The following is a 22,071-nucleotide window of genomic DNA, read 5'->3' as shown; positions in this document are numbered from 1 at the left end:
TTTTCGAAGATACTTCTCGGTATCTTAATGTTTTGCTGTTGTAAGTCCGTCGCAGTTCTAAACGTACATTTAGGATGGGTCACAGAACTAACAAGTCTCGTTCTAAACTTTTTAAATTGAATCCAATTTCTCCAGCCTCGCCCAACTTGGGACCCCTACTTAGTTACTCTTGTACATAATAAATGTCCGGGTCTTTGCCTATTACTAATATTTCAAAGTTTAGGGGTTAAATTATGCGATGTAACAAAACTTGCCAAAATCTATTTTCGAGTTATTTCCCGAATTGGGGTAGAGAGGAAACAATTAAAATTTTACGGCTTTCAATCTGTGTAGTTTTAATAGGTATATATCTCGAAAGCGAATAAACAGCAGAAACAAATTTAAAGACAATCAGTTTCTCTGTGACGGCCACTTAACTTTTAAATGGCGGTAAAAGCCTTTCATTTTCTTGGCCATAAAGAGTTTTCACAGGTATATTCTAAAGATTTAAATAAGTATTTCTATATTTAAAGAGATTACAGCGTTATGCTTAGCATAGTATTAAGGCGCTCGTCGACTCGCTAAGACGCAGGTAAAGAGTTAGAAAAGCATTGTTCTTAAATCCAAAGAGACGCTACACGTGAGCAAGCCGACTGCACTCGTTATGTTACAAAAGTGCTGCTCCACTATGCTCTTCACAGAGCTGCATTAGCGCACACTGAGCATTTAATCCCAGCGCCTGGGGCGTAACCAGTTGAACTCGATTTTATTTTTATGACTCGCATACACTACTTCAAAGTTTTATGAGATTAATTTCTAAAGTTGACTTTTTTAATAATCAATAGGATGGCACTTGGTCACCATCTTACTTGGTGGTAAGTGATGATGTGGCCGATCATGGTGCACGCCTACCAATGAGCAAACTGTTTAGTCAGGACTAGACACCCAAGTTTTATTTTTCAAGAAACACTGACCGCTACAAGGAATTCCACTCCGTAGCAATTGACTTGGTTATATTGTTTGATTATGGTTAATCTTGTACATGAATGTAGATAGGGATTATTAAAATGATAAAAGTGGAATATCGAACTGATGTTATGTAACATTTAACACAACACGTAAAACACGCGGATGTAATTAACGCCAGCTTTGAATGCTTTTATGAATGAATTAAAACATTTCCAGTAGTTGGCGCACTTACTCACTGTCCAATATTGACTATTCTCTTAAAAAACACATCCGTGAACGACATGAGTAAAAACAACATGCAAGTGCTGACGTCACTGCGGTGCCAATATTCCTTGTGTACACACAGGGCTAGTTCAGCCGTGTGTTTTTTTATCAATACAAACACACGCCTCTGTCCTCGATCGAAAATTGTGACATATTTCACAAAACGCACGGATTCGGATTAAGTACAGTATTGTCCAGTATGTTTGACCACCAAACATAGCCTTTGTTATTAAGTACCTAAATCTTGAAAGTGATACTCATTACTTTATTATATTATATTAAAATGTTTCCATGGTTTTATAACTATGTACTGACGCGTAAGTTATAAAACCTGTTTCCTTTATTTACCGATGAGTCAGTAAGTTACCTATATCACATTAAGTGCAAAAGTCTTCCAATGTTTCTGATCTGTAACTCGTCCTTTATAAGACTGTGCAGTACTAAAGATTTGCAATGAGTAAAATTTCATCGAGTTTCCATAGTAAGACTGCCCGAAGCGATGAAAGAAGATTACGTGCTCCAACATGAGGTATATCCTAAAGCGTTTCGGTCGGACGAACAAATTGGTTCTGAATTCATCTATCTTTTATGGAAATTCAGTGAAAAATGTGAAAGTGTATAATATATGAGATAACCTCACATTTCACGCGAACTACTTTTCAAAATGGCCTATTCTTTGGAACTTTTTCTAAGCGGGGAAAATCATCCAATGTCTTTTTCCGCCTTTGGCAAGGCGACAGGGAGTGTCAGATTCTTACTAACTAAAAACACCCCCGTTCCTATTCATGCTTTCGTCCGTCCCGGTGAACCGCTAGGCAGTCCGCAGCCCCGGGTCGGCATCATCTAGGCCCCATCTGTGGTGGTCTGATGGCTCTTAGAAGTCTGGTTGGGTGGCAAGCTACGCTTGCTCGCCATCCGCAAACCTAAGGCCAGCCGTCTCGCGATCCCCAACGCCCGGAGAGTTTCTCGCAACGGCTTATTATATTATGATTATGTTTATATGATATTATGAATATTATGATAAATACATTAGAGTTCAATATACAAAGTTTGCTTTGTGTATAAATTTTGTAATGACTAAATATAAAGTCCTTTAGTACATTCACAACATACAAGTAGTTAAGTATAAAGAACGCTTAGAAGTTACAAAAGCACTCAGCTTTTGACAGCCATACATTTAGTCGAGATTCTAACAAAGTAGCGGAAAAAATGAATTACACCATCATTCTGTTGCTGTACTGCAGTAACGTATAAAGAGATTCAACTCTTTTTATTAGTTAAAGATATGGTATTAAGTAACAATGTTGAACAAACACCTGCAGATCACACTGCCCCAAACGGACAATATTTTTCAATAGCGACCTGCTAGAGAGTGGAACTCCTTGCCGTAGTCTGTGTTTCCTGATGGGTATAACCTGGGTGTCTTCAAAGCCCGAATCATCACTTACCATCAAGCGAGATAGCGGCCAAACGTCGACCCATTAAATGTAAAAAAAAATAATTTAAACTTTAATAAATATTAAAGTTAAAAACTTAATTATAAAGGGTAGTTTGCCAGTACGCCAAATCTCCCTCGTCATAGTAGCTATTAGTAGAATAAGCGATGCGTCTGTTTTCCGACTAACAATTGGTGTCCGCTATTTTTAGAAGGAAAATAGCTGCAAAAATACAATGTAACTTGCTGATATTTTCTTTAGCCTCAGGAAAAGACTTGACATTGCTTATTGATTTTTCCTCTAGATACAGATCTGCTTCGAACAGACCTAGCCTAGATACCCAGAATCCAGATAATATCGCGTGCTTCGAAAATAAATCAACTCGCACAATCTCAGTTGCTATTGGAAATATTCCATTCTTGGATTTAGACTTGTATTCGTAGGCCGTTCTTATTTTCGCAACCTTATGTGTGTTGTCTCCGTAGGGATTCTGTTACTAATTCGGTTCATCATTATCTTTATCATGAGGTTCGACGTCTGGATTATTTTACTTACCACTAAAAATAGGTATTTCGTAAATATTGTTTATTGAATTCATATTACTATGGACCATGACTGACATAAATTGGGTATACTACGAGCGGGACCCTTTTTTGAGGGGGAAAATCATCCAATGACTTCTCCCGCATTTGGTGAGTCGGGAGGGAGTGTCAGACTGACTAAAAACCACCCCGTTCCTTCTCCTGCTTTGAGCCAGAGTCCCGGTGGACCCTACCTACTGTTTTAGGATATAGTTAGTATTTACTCAGTGAAACAATAAAAATGCTATATGTATACTTAACTCGCCTCATCACTTTATAATTATTATTAAATTAATTAGTTCCTCATTTAATATTCTAATATTTTGCGTTTCATTCAGATTTGCGACACATTGTGTTTTTCTTGCGACTTTCATTTATATTTAATTGCATTTATATTATTGTTTCAGGTAAAAACTCTAGTCGTCTATGATTCTACAAGTTTATGGGTAAACATACAAATGGAACAATTTTTGAATGAGTACATCCAGCTATATTTGTTTGAAATTTTTTTTTTACTTTTTATCTTGCATTTATAAATTGTAAACGAAATAGAATTGAAAGTAAAATATTGGTGCATTGACAGACGTTTTCTACTCATACTTGTTTATACATACTTTAAACCAATTTTAGCTCAATACCTTTTGTCCTGTATATATTTAAGAAAAAAAAAGGTACAATAGAAACTGTAATTGAACACAAAACAATCTATTTTTATTCGGAACGATCCCTTTCAAGTTACGTTTCAAATAAAATAATGACTTTTCGTATCGTTCTTTTATCAAAGGACAATTTATATTAAGAACAATTCTTTGTTCTCGCTCAGTAGACTTCTTCGATATTAATGTTTCTAAGAAAACGTTGTCTTGATGATTTAATCGTATCGCCTACCTTGAACAAGCTTAATTTTACTTTGAATCAAAGTTATGACGAAACTTGGGAATTCTATACGCAGTTGAAGGCAATTAAGTTGGCTATAATTGTCTTGAGTTAAACTTGGTACAAGTATATTAGAATTTAATTGGAACTCTCTATATCAACCTGGGAGTTTATTAGTTCACTCCCACGTTCATAGTTTTTGATTACGATGCTTGTAATATATTATGGTATAGAAAAGATCTCAGAAAATAATAACGTCAAAATGTACACCAGTAAAAGGAAGAAGTGATAAAAGAATGGATTATCGGAAAAAAAATGGCGGACATTGACTGCTACTTAGTAACAAAAAAACACTCTGTCCACCTCATTAGATTTACGCTCAACTTTAACATCGATTAGTCCCACAGTGACTGTTTGCAAACAAATAAAAATATAATTCGCGAAATCGGTAAAACAAAGCAAGAACTCTTAGCACCAAGTACTAGTCAAGAAAAGTTCGTTCGTTAGCTCGTTTTACTTATCAAGAATAGAACTGCAGTGACGAAACAAAAATCAGTGGATGTAAAAAATTTAAATTGAAAGTACTGTTTGTATAATTTGAACAAATCTTATAAACGATTACGGCCTCGCAGAAAATAGACGTCAAACAACAGAATGTTGTGTTTCGTTGTATTAGTGAAGGTTACCGGAGACCCAATCTTCCCAATCCCCGGTTCCCCAACAAGCCTTAAATTCCTAACCCCCAAAAGACCGGCAACGCACTTGTAACGTTTCTAGTGTTTCAGGTGTCCATTGGCGGCGGCAATTGCTTACCATCAGGTGATCCGTCTGCTCGTTTACCATACCATCTTATACCACAAAAAAAATCAAATAGCTCGGTTCAATAACGGTGCTTCATTTATCTAGAACATTCCAAAGTGCTGTTCGTACACTAAACTCACATCGTCCAACTTCCTGACTATCTTAGTCGTACATCCTATCATTAATAACCGAGACTTACTTGGCACTGGACTCTAGCGTCAACGAGAAATCACTAAACATTCGGCCCAACTCCTATTAGTACACTAGCTCACTATCGACCAATGAGTTTAGCAAAAGTTTTCTATTCTACCATGGACCATATAATTTCAGTCGAAAAGAAAATTAGGGCATGGTTAATGGTCGGACGCCATTTGGATGTGCGCCAAACGCCCTACAACGGATTTGGGGACAAATCCACTGGAAACCAAAACCTTAATCCGACCGAATAAAAAGTTCTCCAAACGTTGTTCGAAACTGATTTATAGGACTTAAACTAATCAGTCGGGGAACCAACGTGCGGTCGTTGTAACGTGTCCAATTTATCAGAACGAGTTGACTTTCAAGCTGCAAAGCTTGAATGGTATTCCTGATTATAATTTCAAATGGAAGTCTTATCAGAGGAGTCTTTGAAAAAATATTGAATGGATAGAGTTACTATGTAAAGCTATATGAATGGGATGTATTCAACCAGAATGTAGGTTTGTGATTATAATCGTTTGACAAGCGATGATAACCAAGGAATACTTTTTAAAGCCACTTACGTACTACATGTCTAATAAAACTTGTAAATACTTGCAAGATACATATAATTAGTGACCGTAGTTGGCTTACAAACAAGTTAAGTAGTACAATGAAGCAAAATAAAGAAATATACAATTACACTTTCAAATGTAAGCTCGACAAATACCCTAAGATGCAAATCCTAGGTTCACAATAGCTTAGTGCGGGGAGAACCTATCAATTATAGTGGACAAACAATTTACATTAACCCAGCACATTTTGCATTACTAAATAAAGTTGAAGAAAAAGAAACAAAAGAAAAATAGGACGGAAAGTCTTTGTTCGAATTCTTTTGTTTAGCGGCCATATTGCGACGTAGGCATCTGTACGAAACATTTAAACTAAACTTGATGTGCTAAGTAGTCCGTAGTGACCTATTTGCTGAATAAATTACTGGAATTCCATGCCTGGGAGCTATTGGAGTGACTTTTTGAAATATTAAACTACGTGTAGCGCGAACTAGGTACCATTTTACTGTGCTTGGAATTTGAATAGTAGATTAAAATAATCGGTGCCAATATTCATAAAACTTTTCACTTTAATTGTTGGTTCGGAAAATTTTCAAAATCGGATGGAATAAGTTTATTCGTTTATTTGTTTGAACTACCCTTGTTAGATAGGTATTTGAATTACCTTAGTGGTAACAAAGGCATGTTTACAAGTACTCAGACTTGGAACATTGCGCTGAGTACGACACACTCACAAGTTTGCGGGACCGTTCCACTTAACGTCAGTTCCAACTGCTGTCTTCTAACTTTAACGCTTGTGGTTAGAGGCTGACACGCTCGCCTCGTCGCCGCCTCGTCGCCGCGCGCCGGCGACAAGCCTAGAGGTCGAACGATAAAAGAAAATTGGAAATATCAAACAATTTTCCAGATCGTTCACGATTGAATAAAACGAATAATTTGTTGATAAATTGAGATACATATTCCAATAATTTTGATGAATAGTCATTTTCCGTTCACGGTGGAATGTTTTTAGATATAAAATATAAAAAACTGAAATATATATTTAAGATATTTAAAGACTTGATAAATGGATAAATTATAATTATTTTTTACTTGTATTGAAGTGTACCTAGTGTAACTTTTTATTGTACATATTTTTAATCACACAACAACTTACATAACATCACGGTTTTAATCCTTGAACACATGGCTTGTAAAATATAACGGATACAGTTATATCATTGAAAGTTATAAATTATGTATATAACATATAATAACATATTATGTTACATTGATGAAATCAGTAACTAATGAAAGCATTAACCACTGTGGTCCACACGGACGTTTAACACACGATATCCATTTTAGCAGTTTCTTTTTTGAGAGGTCAAAATCATCCAATGACTTCTCTTATCGTCTCTAGACACATACTGAGTAAAAACCACCCATTTCTACTCCTGCGTTTTGAGCTGGATTCCTGATAAGGCGCTAGACAGTCCACACGGATCCACTTCAGCAGCTAAGTTCACGTCAAAGTCAAAGTCAAAATATTTATTTCAAATACGAAGGCACTTTTGAACGTCAAATCCGTCGTCCACCACTTCTCTAAGGCAGTTTCTAGATTATTTTAGTAAGATTCATTATACGCTATAATTTAATTTAATTCAGCTACATGAAGACCGCCACATGACGAACTTTGGTAATTATGAATAATTGTCTCATCTAATTAGCCGCTTCGGAGGGAAATTGTGAAACTTTTTCTCTTAACCGTAATGGAAAGTACAAAAGAATTAATAACTTTTCTATTTTCACTTTGATAGCTATAATAACAAGTTCTTGCTAAAGGTAGATACTATAGAGAAGTTTTACTTCCAACTTTTTATGTACCTACTTATGTTCTATAAAGTATTAGCTCCTACCAGCTAGTAGTTTTGATCCGGAGCTGCAGACTACCTAGCGGGTTTTCCAGGGCTCGAAAAGCAGGAGTAGGAACGGGGTGATTTTTTAGGAGGTGCATCCTTCATATAAGTGTCCAATAAACTTATGTGACAGATAGTGCATACAAATTACGTTCTTAATTCAAAATTATCTGATACATATAGCTGGTATCCAACCATTGTGAAACAATTCCTAAAACAGATATACATACTATGTGTTACGTGTCCTTACTCTACTTTTGAGTATTCTTGCTTGATATTAGATAGCCATACGCTTCAATCGAAGTAAACCATGATTAAGTGTGGGAGAGTCATGCTTTGGCACGAATGGGCCGGCTCGACCGAACTGATACCACGGCCTCACAGAAAACCGACTTGACACAACGCTTGCGTTGTGTGAGTGGAGTTACCAGAGGCCCAATTAGCGCCCTTCCCAATCTCCGATTCCCCAACAACCCTTAAATTCCTAACCCCCAAAAGGCAACGCACTTGTAACGCCTCTGGTGTTTCAAGTGTCCATGGACAGCGGCGATTATATACTAACCATCATGTGATCCGTCTGCTTGTTTACCAGTTTATTCCATAAAAAGCCATAAACTTATTTAAACAATAAATCATACAGAGGTTCATCTGTCTCCTGTCATAAATCTGAAATGACATAGGCTTTGTCTGACCTTTGCGATCACCCAAAGCTGTTATCAGTGTAACTAGCAAACAATTTGACATATTTTTTGAAAGAAAAATGTCAAAGTATGTGTTAGTATCTATACTACAAACTAAAAATAAATAAATATAATATCACCAAGTACAGTTAAAATAGTTTTTTAGATAAATTAAATATTTGGAAACTGATAACACTTTATTTTAATATTTATTTAACACCTTATAACAAATTTACGTACGGAGGCCATTGATCGGTATTGACAAGACAGCCGTTGGCTGTCGGTTTGTTCCCTTGTTCGATACTAGATGGCGTTGAACACGACTCACGGTTTTGATTAATTAATATTATAATGTTTACTTAATACAACAAGTACAAAATAATACAAATTCCACATAAATCAAATTAATATGTACATGAATGTTGGGCAAAACGTAGTAGTATTTCGCGCGGATCTAACATTGCTAGGCAATAATTAATTGGTATAATTTATGGCCGACCGTAATCACCACACACCTCCCTCGTTGCGGCAGATAAATAATATAATATTATCATAATTAATTCCCAAATTATTTGCTTTTCTTCTCCTCGTTAGTGGAACAATGCTTATTTTAGTAATTACGATTTTGTTATGTACATAAATTCTATAAATTGATTGTTTATTTTGTAATGAACTAGATTCTGCCAGCGATTTTGGCAGCGTTGCCTTAGAATAAAAAGTATTCTGTGTTAGTCTAGACCATAATCTACCCCTGTTCCAAATTACATCCCAATCTCTTCAGCAGTTTTGACGTGATTGAGCAACTAATATTAATAAGATGTTTGTTTTGTGTCAATATGTGATTGCTAATGGTTTAACGGTATAATATAATTACTGAATATGAATGATTGCAATATAAGATTTTCTATTTCAAGTTTTATGGTCTTTCAAGGTAGAGTGCGACAATTTAAAGTAGAGTGCTACAGTTGTTTTAAAACTTTGAAAAAAAAATCAACAAATTTACGACTGTTTACGAAACAATAAGTCACATAACCCAACAGCTAAGTGAAACGATAACTTAGTTCTAAACAATACTATTAAGCACCAACTTAATGGAAGGAATTTCTGTACGAACGTACCTACGTACGCAATTAGCTGGCTCCAAGTTTACCCACCTCCATTCTAAGTTAACAGCTTAGAATACATAAGCATCGTGTACTTATTGTGTAACACAGATGAGACCCGTTTTTGAATAATAACTAAGTTATGGAATACGCCCGCTATGCCCAAGTTAGACAATTAATTTTCATTTATTTTCGGTTTACGTTGTAATTCCTAAATGATGTGATGTGGGTACAATTCTGTTGGGAAACTTGTAAATTCTGTGTTCAGCGTAATTCAGGGTTCCTATGTTTTGAATAATCTAGAAAATAAATGTTGCGGAAATTATAATTTATGCAGTTTATACTAATCATTCTTATTAACTTTCATTAAATGATGTTCAATAAACTTTAGAATTTAAACATTCAACTAAACACGATTTTGTCTACTTACTTACTATGCTATAAATTACACTAATCTAATATCATGAAAGATCTATAAACTCTACCTTTAGTACGAGCTTGCTTTACGTTGAACGAAAACGAAACGAGAGTGCGAGTTCGACGCTCTGATTGGCTGGCACGAATGAACCAGCCAATAAGAGCGCCAAACGCGCTCTCGTTTCGATCTCTGTTAACGTAAAATAAACTCGTACTACTCAGATTCCTTATCACCATTGAAGCGCTAAACATTCATAAAGGAACATTCATTTCAATATACCCGCACGTCACTCAGCTATTTCCATGTAACATTGAAAGACATCCATACGAGTGAGGCAGCTTGATAGACACGAAAACAAATATAAATATGGCAATAAAGAAGAAAATGTCGCGAATTCAGCTTGGATCGAAATTTATATGGAAATAAGGTAGATAAGGACTGAGGCGGCGCGTGAGCAAATACAACGCGAACTGCAGAACGCCTTCGCAAACATAATTTCGATAAGAGGCCTTTCTGTATCCGAAAATTACCTACGTTATCAAAAATCGCGATGCTTTTTTGTGTTATACGCATTTTAATTTTTGTTCTGTTTTTGTGTTGACAGTGCTCTTCTACCATTATTCCCATGTGAGTTTTTCTATCATTAGTGTTTGTTGGAATTTTAATTATTGGCTATCTACAATACTAGGTATAACACACATCCTTACTAATATAATACAAAAATGTTTTTTTCTTTCTTTCACTGTGCAGTGAAAAACTTTTATGAAATGATTTTGCATCTGGAGATACTAAATGGATACAGAGTTCCCAATGGCCTAACTAAATGCGGGTGTGTAGCTAATTTTATACCAGAAAGTAGATAATCTTAAACCTATTATACATACTCATATTACTTGTGCATGGGTTCTCATAGTAGATTTAGACGCATGGCGACAAGCTGTGAACCAGTCGTGTGTTCTCAAAGTTCCCCAGTTTATTCGAGGAGGTGCCAGCGTGTGGTCATTTGTTAACAAGACTCGCCTTCTGCCTGTCCCGCAACTAACAAGGACATATCTAATTAAAACTTGGCTCTAGTTAAACCAGCCAGCGAACGTCGAACAAACTTTTTGCTCTAGCAACGACACGCTTAAGTGCTCCTTCGGAAAATGCCGTAAAACGTTTTATTTAGAAATAAAATTCAAAGTAATGAAATCAACTACGTGAGACATTTAATTATACCCTACAGCGTGAGGTCACAACGCAGAAGCTGACCCGTTTACAACAGTTAATGGAAACAAAATTAATATGTCTACGACTGGGCAAGCTAATCCTAAAGTACTTGAAATTTATTTACGGTCCCAATACTTGGTCGTGGCAAAACGTTTCAATTTGACGCATTAATTTTATACGGCTCGGACATACGACCCAAAACTTCCCTATGTAAATAAAGACATGCCTACTTAAAACTCGGCTACCCTCATGCCACACTGGCGTTTGCTGTCGGGACGGCGACCAAAGTTTTTAGTACGTACACGGACACAATGAAAATTTCAAATGTTCGGGATTTAAAAGTACGGGCTGCGGACAGACGTCAGCCGGACAAGTTCGTGCGGCACACTTTAATGGAGTCCGCGGTGTGAGCCTCCGACCGAAACGAGACTTACAAGAGATTCCCAGCGAGTGGATTTAAAAACCATCTCCTATGTGTTTTACTGCGACACGCTCAAAGAAATATTGCGATTACTAGATCGTGTCTTAAGTAGTTTCATGAAAATTGATAAAATTACTTTGAAGCATAATTTATTCTTATTATCAAAGTAAATTCCTGATTATTACATTGCATCTAAAAGCAGTCATCACGCTGCACACTGATGTTTTGTATGTAACAATAACACAACATTTGCCTATCAGTTATATTATTTGATGATACTAACTAACCTCTAAAGCTTCTAACAAATCATTAGCGAGCCGCTAATTAATGTAAGGCAACGTATTTTCCAGTTACACTAGTAAATGACCGACTCAATGCTAATGACCGACTCAATGCTACATGATAATAATATATTTACTCCGAAGTAAATAATTAGCACTTTGGTATAAATTGTAATCATATGACTATTAGTACTAGCACGTTCCATACTAATTGAATAATATTATTGCAGCATTAACATGTACACCAACACTGCAATAACATTCAAGTCCTCCCGAATATTTGACAAACACATTAACTTAATACAAATGTGACATTAGATATTGTTTATATTGACGTCACCGTCATAAATTTGATTTATAGCATAACACAGTGAAAATATGAATCGCTCGACAACCGTATCGTTAGTGAGATGAAACTATCCCTTCTGGCGACCCGCCAAAATGTTAGCCCGCCCGAATTGTCATCAATAAAAGTTATCATAGTACCCGCCACGACCGAACAGCCCAAAAAACCCACATTTGTGTTCGAAACTTTTGTGAGCGTTGACAAATTCGGTAGCAAAATATTTTATTAGATACACATAATGTCACAACCTCCTTTCAGGACGTGCGAACGTGTCTACTGATTGTACATTGTACAAACTAGGGTGACATATAGCAGCACAGAAAACAGATCGACGCAGTGCGCTACCCTCCGGGAAAATATCACCTATTTACCTTTGTCATAAAAGAAAAACCTTTGCTTTAAAACTGATCCTATTATATTTCTTTTCATATTAAAACGGAAAAGCTTTTAAAGTTTCCGATATTTAATTTTCTGTTGTAATTAGTTACTATTAGAACTTTATACAAAGTGCTATAAAAATAGGAGTACTTAGAACAACAAAATAAGTAGGACGTCTAGTATCTATCTAATAAGCAAATAAAAGAAAAGTCCAAAGCTGACATGAAATCTTGGTATTTCAGTGCGAGCTGATGAACAAGTGTACGTAAATGACATCGGCGAGTATCTTACGCGTCGCCACTCAGCCGTTTGTTCGGAGACTTAGTAGTCCCCGGCCACCCCCTCATTTTGTGGGTCGGGCATCAATAAAGCTTATCGTTGGTAGTCTGGCCGCGACATCTCGTGTACACAACGAGCCTCCTAGCCACGTAGGCGCCTATAAAGAAAATATTGCAAATTGAATTATTTTTTATCCTGGCACAATTTATGGCCGCGCCGGGTTTATGTAAGACGCAATGCTACCTATGTGTTAAAATTATTGTGCTCCTGAAAGACTCAGGTCGGGTCGTTAAAATTTCATGTCGACTTAGGAACATCCTACATACTTACTGTGTGTTTTAAACGTAAACTTTTATAATGAGAAGCTTGTAACATTTTATACCTTGTTGACAAGTTATGCATGGCTGCTGTTATACGTTCTTAAATATACGTAAAGTTTTAAAAGATTTTATAGAAAGTATCACGTAACACATAATATTTAAAGATCAATCCATGCGTCTATCCCAGTCGTTTAATGGTATATTCGATGAAGGTAACCGCACCGCAACTAGCCTAAATCGACGCCATCCGTGATGCCGGCACCGCCCGGGGCCGACAATTTTCTGATCTCACGCTCCAAAGGCAATGATGGCACATTTATAAAAATTGGCACGAAGGGAAAACTTCGTAACTAGATAAAAGAAAGTCTGAATTTTATAGGTTTGGGCTGAGATAAATTGGTTTGATCAAGTATGAACACGTTTGTGGAGAAAGTAGTTAACGAATGTTTGGATAAACGTATAAGGGTACAAAAGCGTCTCTATAATACAAGTTGTAATAATGGCCGAGTTGCCCAGCCGAGCGTGTGATAATACATTGTCTTAATTCCTCATAGGAACAATATAGCTAACGACTTTGTGGTGGTAACAAAAGGGAATCGCCCACTACAACGTTATATTGCCAGAAGTCGGCACACGTTCATTCAACAAGCTTCTGTGTAGGAACGTGATTAAAATTTAATTAGAACGACAGTATTGGAGCTGGGAACGAATGAATACGAAAATAATCCGACACTGATTATCTGTCTGTTCGATTAATTGTGTGGCACACGAGTGGTCGCACCGGAGTTAGAATATTAATTGAATCGGGCGCAGCTTAGTTCGGACTGCGGACAAATGGGCTCCGATATTCGACGGATGACGAATGTCTGTTACGCTGTAGGTGACATTACGACATCACGCCTTTCTGTTGTTGATACACAAACGAATGCACTTGACATTAGTATGGAATTGATATTCATACATGTCGTTTTTAGTTTAATGGCCGTCTTGTATATTTGTTTTAAAACATCACACACGTGAGAGTTGTTATCATTAACTAACTGACGGACTAAATAGATTTTTAATTTTCTTACCCCGTCATCATCCCTACTTTTAGTTTTATGGGAGGTACTTTAGAAACTGACTGACAATTAGATTTCCATTTTTTTTATAGTTTTTAATAATGGCTTACTATGAATTACTATGGAACTTTGGTAGCTTATTGTCAATTTATTTGTTCAATTAGATATATAATAAAACAGTTCATAGTTACCTACATGTAATAAAATATTCTAAGATACAGAGATACTAAGAGAGTAATATTTGGTTTTCTTTTTCCATCCCGTTGCCCTGGCTTAGTGCCAATATAATTATCTCCGATTGTTTTACAAACCTACATAATAATATAACTTTATATCACACAGCTCTGATAAATAATAAAATACTAATTTTGTATTTATTAAACATCCTGGATTCATTACAATTTGGTAGATGACATTTTTTTATATGAATGTCCGTCTAGTAGATTATTTTAAAACTTTAGACACCTATTTTTTATTTTCTTACGGAAACAAATACTTTCGAAGAAATATCGATTTTAAATATCGCGTGACGGCATTTCTAGGTATATTTTATACGTAGAAATGACGTATTTGCTCCCATTCATAAACTTGGATTAATTTTATCTAAGTATTGTTATCTTATTTGACAAAATAAAATAAAAATATCTGTCTAATATTTTTTATTACCAAACTGACGAACTAAATAGATCTGGGGGCACGGCAGTGCCCCCGCCAAGTCGAGCAAAAAAAAAGCGGCACGGCCGTACCATCCTTTTCTCGAAGCAATTCGGGCCTTTTTCGACCCCCTATAATTCGGTTGTGGATAAAGCAAGAAACCTGAATCTTCAGTAACTAATTCGGCATTGTATAAACACGGAATATTTAAAATTTCAGTCAATTTGAACCAGTAGTTTAAGAATGACAACTTGTTAAAGTTTCTAAATTTTGTCACTCACTGACTCACCGATCATCAAAAGTCCAAGGCACTTCTAGCAGACTTAGAAGCTTCATATTTGGAATACATATAGAGTTTAGTGTCTTAATCATGGGAAAACTTAAATATTTTGTAATTTCGGTCCAGTTTTCCAAATACACCAACTGCATCAATAACTTTGTAATCCCATATAAATATATGGGATTACAAAGTTATTTATGCAGTTGGTGGTTGGTGGTGGTTATAAATTTAATAGGTGTAGAAAGGCTCTACAAAAAGAAGTGAGATCCCATCAAAAACATCCTGTAAAAAACCCAAGTCTCGCAGCTCAGTCTTTCTACCGTCAAAAGTTGTGAGATCCATGTAATACCAAGTCGGTTAATCTATTTAGTGTCTACTTGAAGGACCTTCTGTCTTAAGTTATTACATAAGTTATTATCATGCCAATATTAAAAATATTTAACGTTTTAAACAAATAGATCGACTTGGACATCGCATGAAAACAAAATGAATATTACAATATTATATTAGATTCTTTAGTCTCTCGCGCCTCACGCGATTGAAACTCTCGTTCCTGTTGGTCGCTGGCCCGTCGTGCTGTGTATTGTGATACATACTAATAATCAAATCAAGCGATGTCCAAGTCGATCTATTTGTTTAAAACGTTAAATATTTTTAATATTGACATGATAATAACTTATGTAATAACTTAAGACAGAAGGTCCTTCAAGTAGACACTAAATAGATTAACCGACTTGGTATTACATGGATCTCACAACTTTTGACGGTAGAAAGACTGAGCTGCGAGACTTGGGTTTTTTACAGGATGTTTTTGATGGGATTTTTATTTTCATGCCCCGTCATCATCTCTGTTATCTCTATTGAATAATTATTAATTATCATTATAATACTCCTCCATATCTGTAATTAAGTTTTATTATATTTGAAAATGAAAAACATACATTAATATTATTATTCCTCAATATTATATTTACTTCTTGATTTACTGTATACAAATGCGACGTTGAAATTGGAAAACGAACTTTATTGCTCATAGAAAACAGGCTTCATTCCATGGACCTCATCATAACACATACCTAATATAATGCAGTACTCAAAGCTTATATATAACCACTGACCAGAATTAACAAAGAAGTAGTTACCGTACATTACCCGTGAGTGAAGAACAATAGCTATTTAATGTGTTTACAGGCAACCCCGTAATGGCTGGTAGCATTGTAATGAAATCTTGGAGAAAAGCATCAATCAGGGTGGACGTAATATACCTACGTATCTATGTATAGGTAGTACACTAACAGTTTCTAGCTAATTGCCACACTCAGAGACATTTAATAATTTACTTAAACTATTCTTTAGTAACGATTTTGTTCGGAAAACAATAGCTAAGGACTCCCATTACCGGCCTTTTGTGAGATAGAAAATTGGGAAAGGGGGTAATTGTGCCTCCGCTAACTTCACTCATACAACGAAACACAACGCAAGCGTTGTAGAGAAAAGCGACAAGAAAACCGATGTATAACATACGTCGGTTTTCTTTGAGGTCGTGGTATCACTCCGGTAGAGCTGGCCCATTCGTGCCGAAAGCACGGTACTCCCACACCGAAAACGTACTAAAAAATATATTGTACTATTTTCATTTACATCTTTTTGGAGATCTAAGGAAATAAATAAAGTTTAAAAAAAATACAGAACGTCACCTCTCTTGGTCTCTTTGCTTTTTTCACTACATGTAGCATTTCTGAGTTCGTAAGAAAAATGCTGACTTAGACAATATTTTCTTGTATTCATTTTGTAATACAAACATCAGTCTCTATTTAATATTCCACAGATGAATAGATCAAAGTAAAGCATAAAAAACATGTTTCGTAAACCAGAATTTTAATTAAACTAATCTGTAAAGTATTGCATCTTAGAAAATATTAATACCTAATAAAGTTATCGTGTTCTCATGAAAGCAGAAGTTAGCTTTCACCTCGGATTTTTAATTAAGTAAAAGTGCCGTAAGACAAAGTTTAGCGTGATTTAATAATGAAGGCATGGACGCTCTAAGTCCTGAGCTCAAAAGTTAACTAACTACTTAAGTTAGATACGTACCTACAAACAATATTACCAATTTAATAAAATTTTTATAAAACCAAAATTGGGAACCGCTACAAATGTACATAAACTCAATTGAGTTTTCGAAATCAAGAATTCCTTGTGCCTCCAAAGTCATTTCGGATTAACAAACGTTGTGCGCTAATTTTAAAAGCTCGGAACTTGCTAATCGACTTTCGTATTTATTGAAGAATTAATTTCTCTTATTATTTGCAAGATTCGAATTTCTAAGTTTATAGCTTACTGTGGCTACTTGAAATTTTAGAGTTATGTAAACTATCATTTATACAAGTAGTATTTTAAGCAAACATATTCTGTAAAAACCTTTCAAGTATCCTGATCGATATTGAATAGAACAAAAGCTATAACTATACCTTCGTTCACTTACAGACCAGCAATTATAGTGCAGCAACCATTGTGCGATATAAAGGGTAGCAATTGAAAAAGTTTCAATAATAGTGCGCCTTGTACATCGCGCAGTTCCGTCATCGTCGAATTGGAACGTGCGCCTCTCCACGGCTTGCATACAGGCACAAATGAACGCGTCGTTTATATACGAACCACGTTCACATATGTACACAGCCAACACACGGCTCCATTCATTCAAAGTAAAGTATACACTATCCAACTAAAATAAATGAAAGCAATAAAAAACATGGAAAGAAAATTAAGCTAAGGAATTAATTACTCAAGTTTCTACGTAGTGAAATATCTTCTAAATAATTTAGCTAAACCTCTAACCCTTGTTTTAACAATTAAATAAGTTATTACGGTTAATCTTACCTAAACATAAGCTGGGTTGAACTCAAAATCATGGCTAGCTCTCAAAGCAAAGTCCGATTAAATCGCATAAGAAGCCTACAAAGCGAACACAACGCAATAACAGCTAATACCGAACTTTGAACATTATAATATTGTCTAATACTTGGTCAGGTAACCGCTAAGTTACGCTCAATAGGAGTCAAAATTGTATCTAGAAGATTTTGTTGCTCTTTGAAGTTACGTCTGACCTTTAAATCCTTTGAAATAGGGAATTATTTTAGGTAGAGCTACGTGTCTACAGACGATGCGGGGGTATGAAATGGAATTGAACAATGTGATGAAGGTCGCTCCCTGACAGTCTCGTATACAGACTCGTGGAAGAATTTATTCGTGATCGAATTGTCCCGTGACTTGTATCGGTTCTATCAATGAATCACTTTGATTGCATTACGTATGCTACGGTCTTAAATAATCTAACACCAAACAACGGTTATAATACATAAAAACTTTGTTGCGCATTGTAAAAAAAATATGATATCTTTTCACGATTTCAAACTACCTTTCTTTTTACCAAACTGCAGCAGAAACGTAACGATCTCTTTTATATAAAAGGTCTATAGACCAGCAGTGGAAGCTCATTGGCTGTTAAAGTAAAGTAATTACGAGCTTTACATGGCTAAGCGTGGGTATAGCATATAACTAAACACACACTGTTGTACATAGAGCCGTCCACAATGTGTTTGCACGCCAACTTGTACATATTTACTGAAGGGAATACATTACGAGTCGCACGGGAATTATGCGATGCCTAATATATGAGCCCGTTTTGATAGAAGTAATCAAACGCTTTTTAGAAACAAATATTGTACATATCATACCGAATATCTCCGTGTATTCGGATTGTGTTATGTAATTTTGTATCTTTTTGGGCTCAAAGGGTAGTAAGTGTAAGAATGTCGTATTGTTATTATTGAGTTCATTATCAGAGATATATCCTAAGTTCATATTTAGTAGATCTCTTCATTTTTATACATATAAAAATACTGTTCCCGTGGTATAAAAGTATCCTATCACCCAAGTCAGTTTATACCCTGTTTGTGTACCAATTTTCATCAAAATTCGTTCAGTAGTTTCAGCGTAATTGACGGACAAACATCCAAACAAACAAACTTTCATTTTTATTTTATTACCGTGTCCATATTTTTAATGCCGCCCAAGTAATTCGCTTCCTCCACCTACTATAATGATTGGTAATAAAATATATATTCATCCTATGTCTAAAGTCTGACATAAAATTAAATAATTCATTCGTAAGCAAATAAACAAAAACAATATCCGTTAAACCTTCCCTTCATAACGTTATCTTAGTTGTGCCGCATATTTCTCTTATTTCACCAGTTTCTATCTATAGCTCAATTTCCTTACTACAAATGTGTTTCTAATATGTACTTTATATGTCTTCTTCCGTTTCCCGGTAGCTGTGTAGCTATATGGCATATAGTATATGCTATCTGCAGCGTCAACAAAACGTAGAAACCTAATAAATACCGGCATTGTGTCGTCACTTAACATCGGCACAGGTTGCGCGTACCTATTATAATTTTATTTCATTTTCTACAACACAATTTTGTTCGCGGTCGACTTTGTTATAATAATATTAATGTTGTAATATTAAGGTTCATTTTGCAGTTCACGTGGTAAACGTATACATAGACCTACGTGAAAATTAAATGAAACATTCTAACATTGCGTTCTATTGATATTATCATTGATTGAAATAATGTATTCTACTTTAGGTATATAATGACTTTTTACTCTTTAACTTTTAAATCAAAGCATTATAAAATAAAGCTAAATATTTTTTCTAATTCTAACCTTTATTTTCAGGAGAAACCGACGAGCATGGCTTGCCAACGGAGAAGGACAAATCGTGCGACACCAACCTGTACCTATACCATGTAAGTTTGTCTTACACCTGTTCACTAAACTTATATAAAACCTTTTAACAGCGAGATAACGGTACAGAGCATTGAAGGTAACTTAGAGAGGCTTATCCCAACTTCGCTGGGCATTAAGCATTGAAGGATTTTCATTATTCAACGTCTAGTGTCTTTCTGCGCTAACTTTTAAGTGCACGCCTTGCAAACTTGGGGCGCGTCAGCAAGGCTGTTTTTTGCTTAAATTTTTCTTTATAGTTTATTAGCACAATGTTTATTTTCGATTCTAAATATCTACACTTTCAATTGGCTCGTATCTACCAAGGAGGCTGTACTCGTCAGTTTTACAAATTTCTACTATAAGAAATGAAATTGTCCCTACTTTTTCAAGGCCTTTTTCCGATTAGATTGAGGTTGGGACATACTATTAACCAGATTCGCTTAGACTTCAATATTCTCAGACTTGAACTTAACGACTGGCTTTGATATTCTAAGACTATTTGAACCGACAACGGCCTTACGTACTCTCCTAAGCCCAGAGGAATTTAGAAGTTTTCCAAACAAGGTTCTTTCAACATTCATAACTTGTTATGTTTTCGTTATATGGTAATCCGGAGCTGCGGACTGCCTAACTGGTTATCGGGGCTCTAGCTCGAAAAGCAGGAATAGGAAAGGGGTAGTTTTTAGTAAGTAAAAGTCTGACACTCCCTTTCGCTTCATCCAAGGCGAAAGAATTGCATGATTCATCATTCCTCAAAATATGGTAATTTGAAACACGACATTGTTTGTCGTTTTCAAATATAGATACATGTATACCTACATATAATTGCAATAGCTACCCATATAGTAATAACATTTCCCTCTATGTAAGTGAGATTAGCCTTCCCATGATCCCTGAAGTCTGAAGTTGTCTGTCAACAAAGAAGACAACTGTTCATTATTCAGGAGACGCCTGGACAGCAACCTTATGTAACAATAGAGTTTACATATGCTGTAATCCAAAGGATCAGAGCCTCTTCTTAGTGAGACTAAATCAATTAAGTATGTATTATGTTCGTGGGCTCACTCGTGTTCATTATTTTGGGAATAAAACAAAAATATTTTTGTGAGGATCTAGTGTGAATACTATGCTGTTATTATTTTATTTTTTTAATTGTACTCACACAAACACAAAGATAGACTGAACAAAAAAGTCTCGCCTCATTTTTAGGTTCTCATCAATGTAGTAACACAGACCGTTACTTATATTTTTTTTATATCTTTAATATACAGAATTTTCATTTTGACATTTTTATTATATGTGTATACCAATTCTTGATTTTTTACCATATTTTTTTTTTTATTTTATCAATACATGGTGTTTTCAAAAAATACTTCTACATATATAATTCAAACACACTATTCTATCTACAAAAGCGTAGCGTCCTAACTAAGGTATAATCATTTAAATGTTTAGCCAGACAGCACTTTGGAGAGTGTCGTAAAAGTCTTGAGAAAGTTATGGCCCCAGTTTGTAGGGGAGAATTTATTTTATACACTACACAAACTCCACAGAATTCGAATGTTTCGGCCTACCCACGTTTAACTAGTTCTAGTTTCCAAGCTCTTATCTCCTTGAAGGACGCCTATTCGGTGAATTTATGCTGATCTTTAATAAACTTTATATGTTGCATTAACCTACATCTATTTATTTACCCACGCATGTAGGTACTCCAAACACAAATTACCCTCATTTCCTTAAACACCGTAAGGTTTTCTGTACGCAACAAGCGCCTAATAAAATCTACCTCCCACGCCACAGCTACGTACTACAGTACGTTTCATCTCACGGTTTTCATCACGAAAGATAATACCTAATAATTAATTCATTTAATCTTCTCCGCCAACGCAGTCCCAGCGGGTGCCTCGAGATTAAAAAATCATATCACATTACGTGTTATTTCGTTTTGGTTAGTCTCTCCACACTAATTATCCTTGACCCAGCTTGCTCTAATGCACGTTTCATAGTAATCAAATTAACCCTCTCCAATATTAATTTCCAATACCCAGACGTAAATTATTTAAAATTAACCACATAGTTCCCGATCTCGCGGGATCTCTTCAAAAATGAGATGTGGAAGATATTCCAGGGAACTCTTCAAAAATCAACATAATGAGCTCTGCGTTTGAATTTAATAGATGTATACTCACTTAGGGCATTGAAAAAATTGTTTAAAAACGGACTTAAACTAACTTAAAACTAAAGAAAGCTACGAATTACGAATTTATAACAATTAAAAAAGAAACTATATT

General features: G+C 35.5%; 1 protein-coding gene across 17 annotated transcripts in view; it reads left to right on the top strand.

Moving 5' to 3' along the window:
- The window catches only part of LOC118274591 (solute carrier family 12 member 6), a 511,128-nt gene that overhangs the window by 466,865 nt on the left and 22,192 nt on the right, over positions 1–22,071 (top strand). For all 17 annotated transcript variants that reach the window (XM_050698911.1, XM_050698912.1, XM_050698908.1 and 14 more), the window contains one exon: positions 19,730–19,800. In XM_050698911.1, the coding sequence (XP_050554868.1) occupies positions 19,730–19,800 (71 nt within the window). The remainder of the gene's footprint in view (positions 1–19,729; positions 19,801–22,071) is intronic.

The sequence above is a fragment of the Spodoptera frugiperda genome, chromosome 15 (genome assembly GCF_023101765.2).
Source record: "Spodoptera frugiperda isolate SF20-4 chromosome 15, AGI-APGP_CSIRO_Sfru_2.0, whole genome shotgun sequence".
Classification (NCBI taxonomy): Eukaryota; Metazoa; Arthropoda; class Insecta; order Lepidoptera; family Noctuidae; genus Spodoptera; species Spodoptera frugiperda.
The sequence above is the reverse complement of the archived record's forward strand: the minus strand, read 5'-3'. Positions and strand labels throughout refer to the sequence as shown.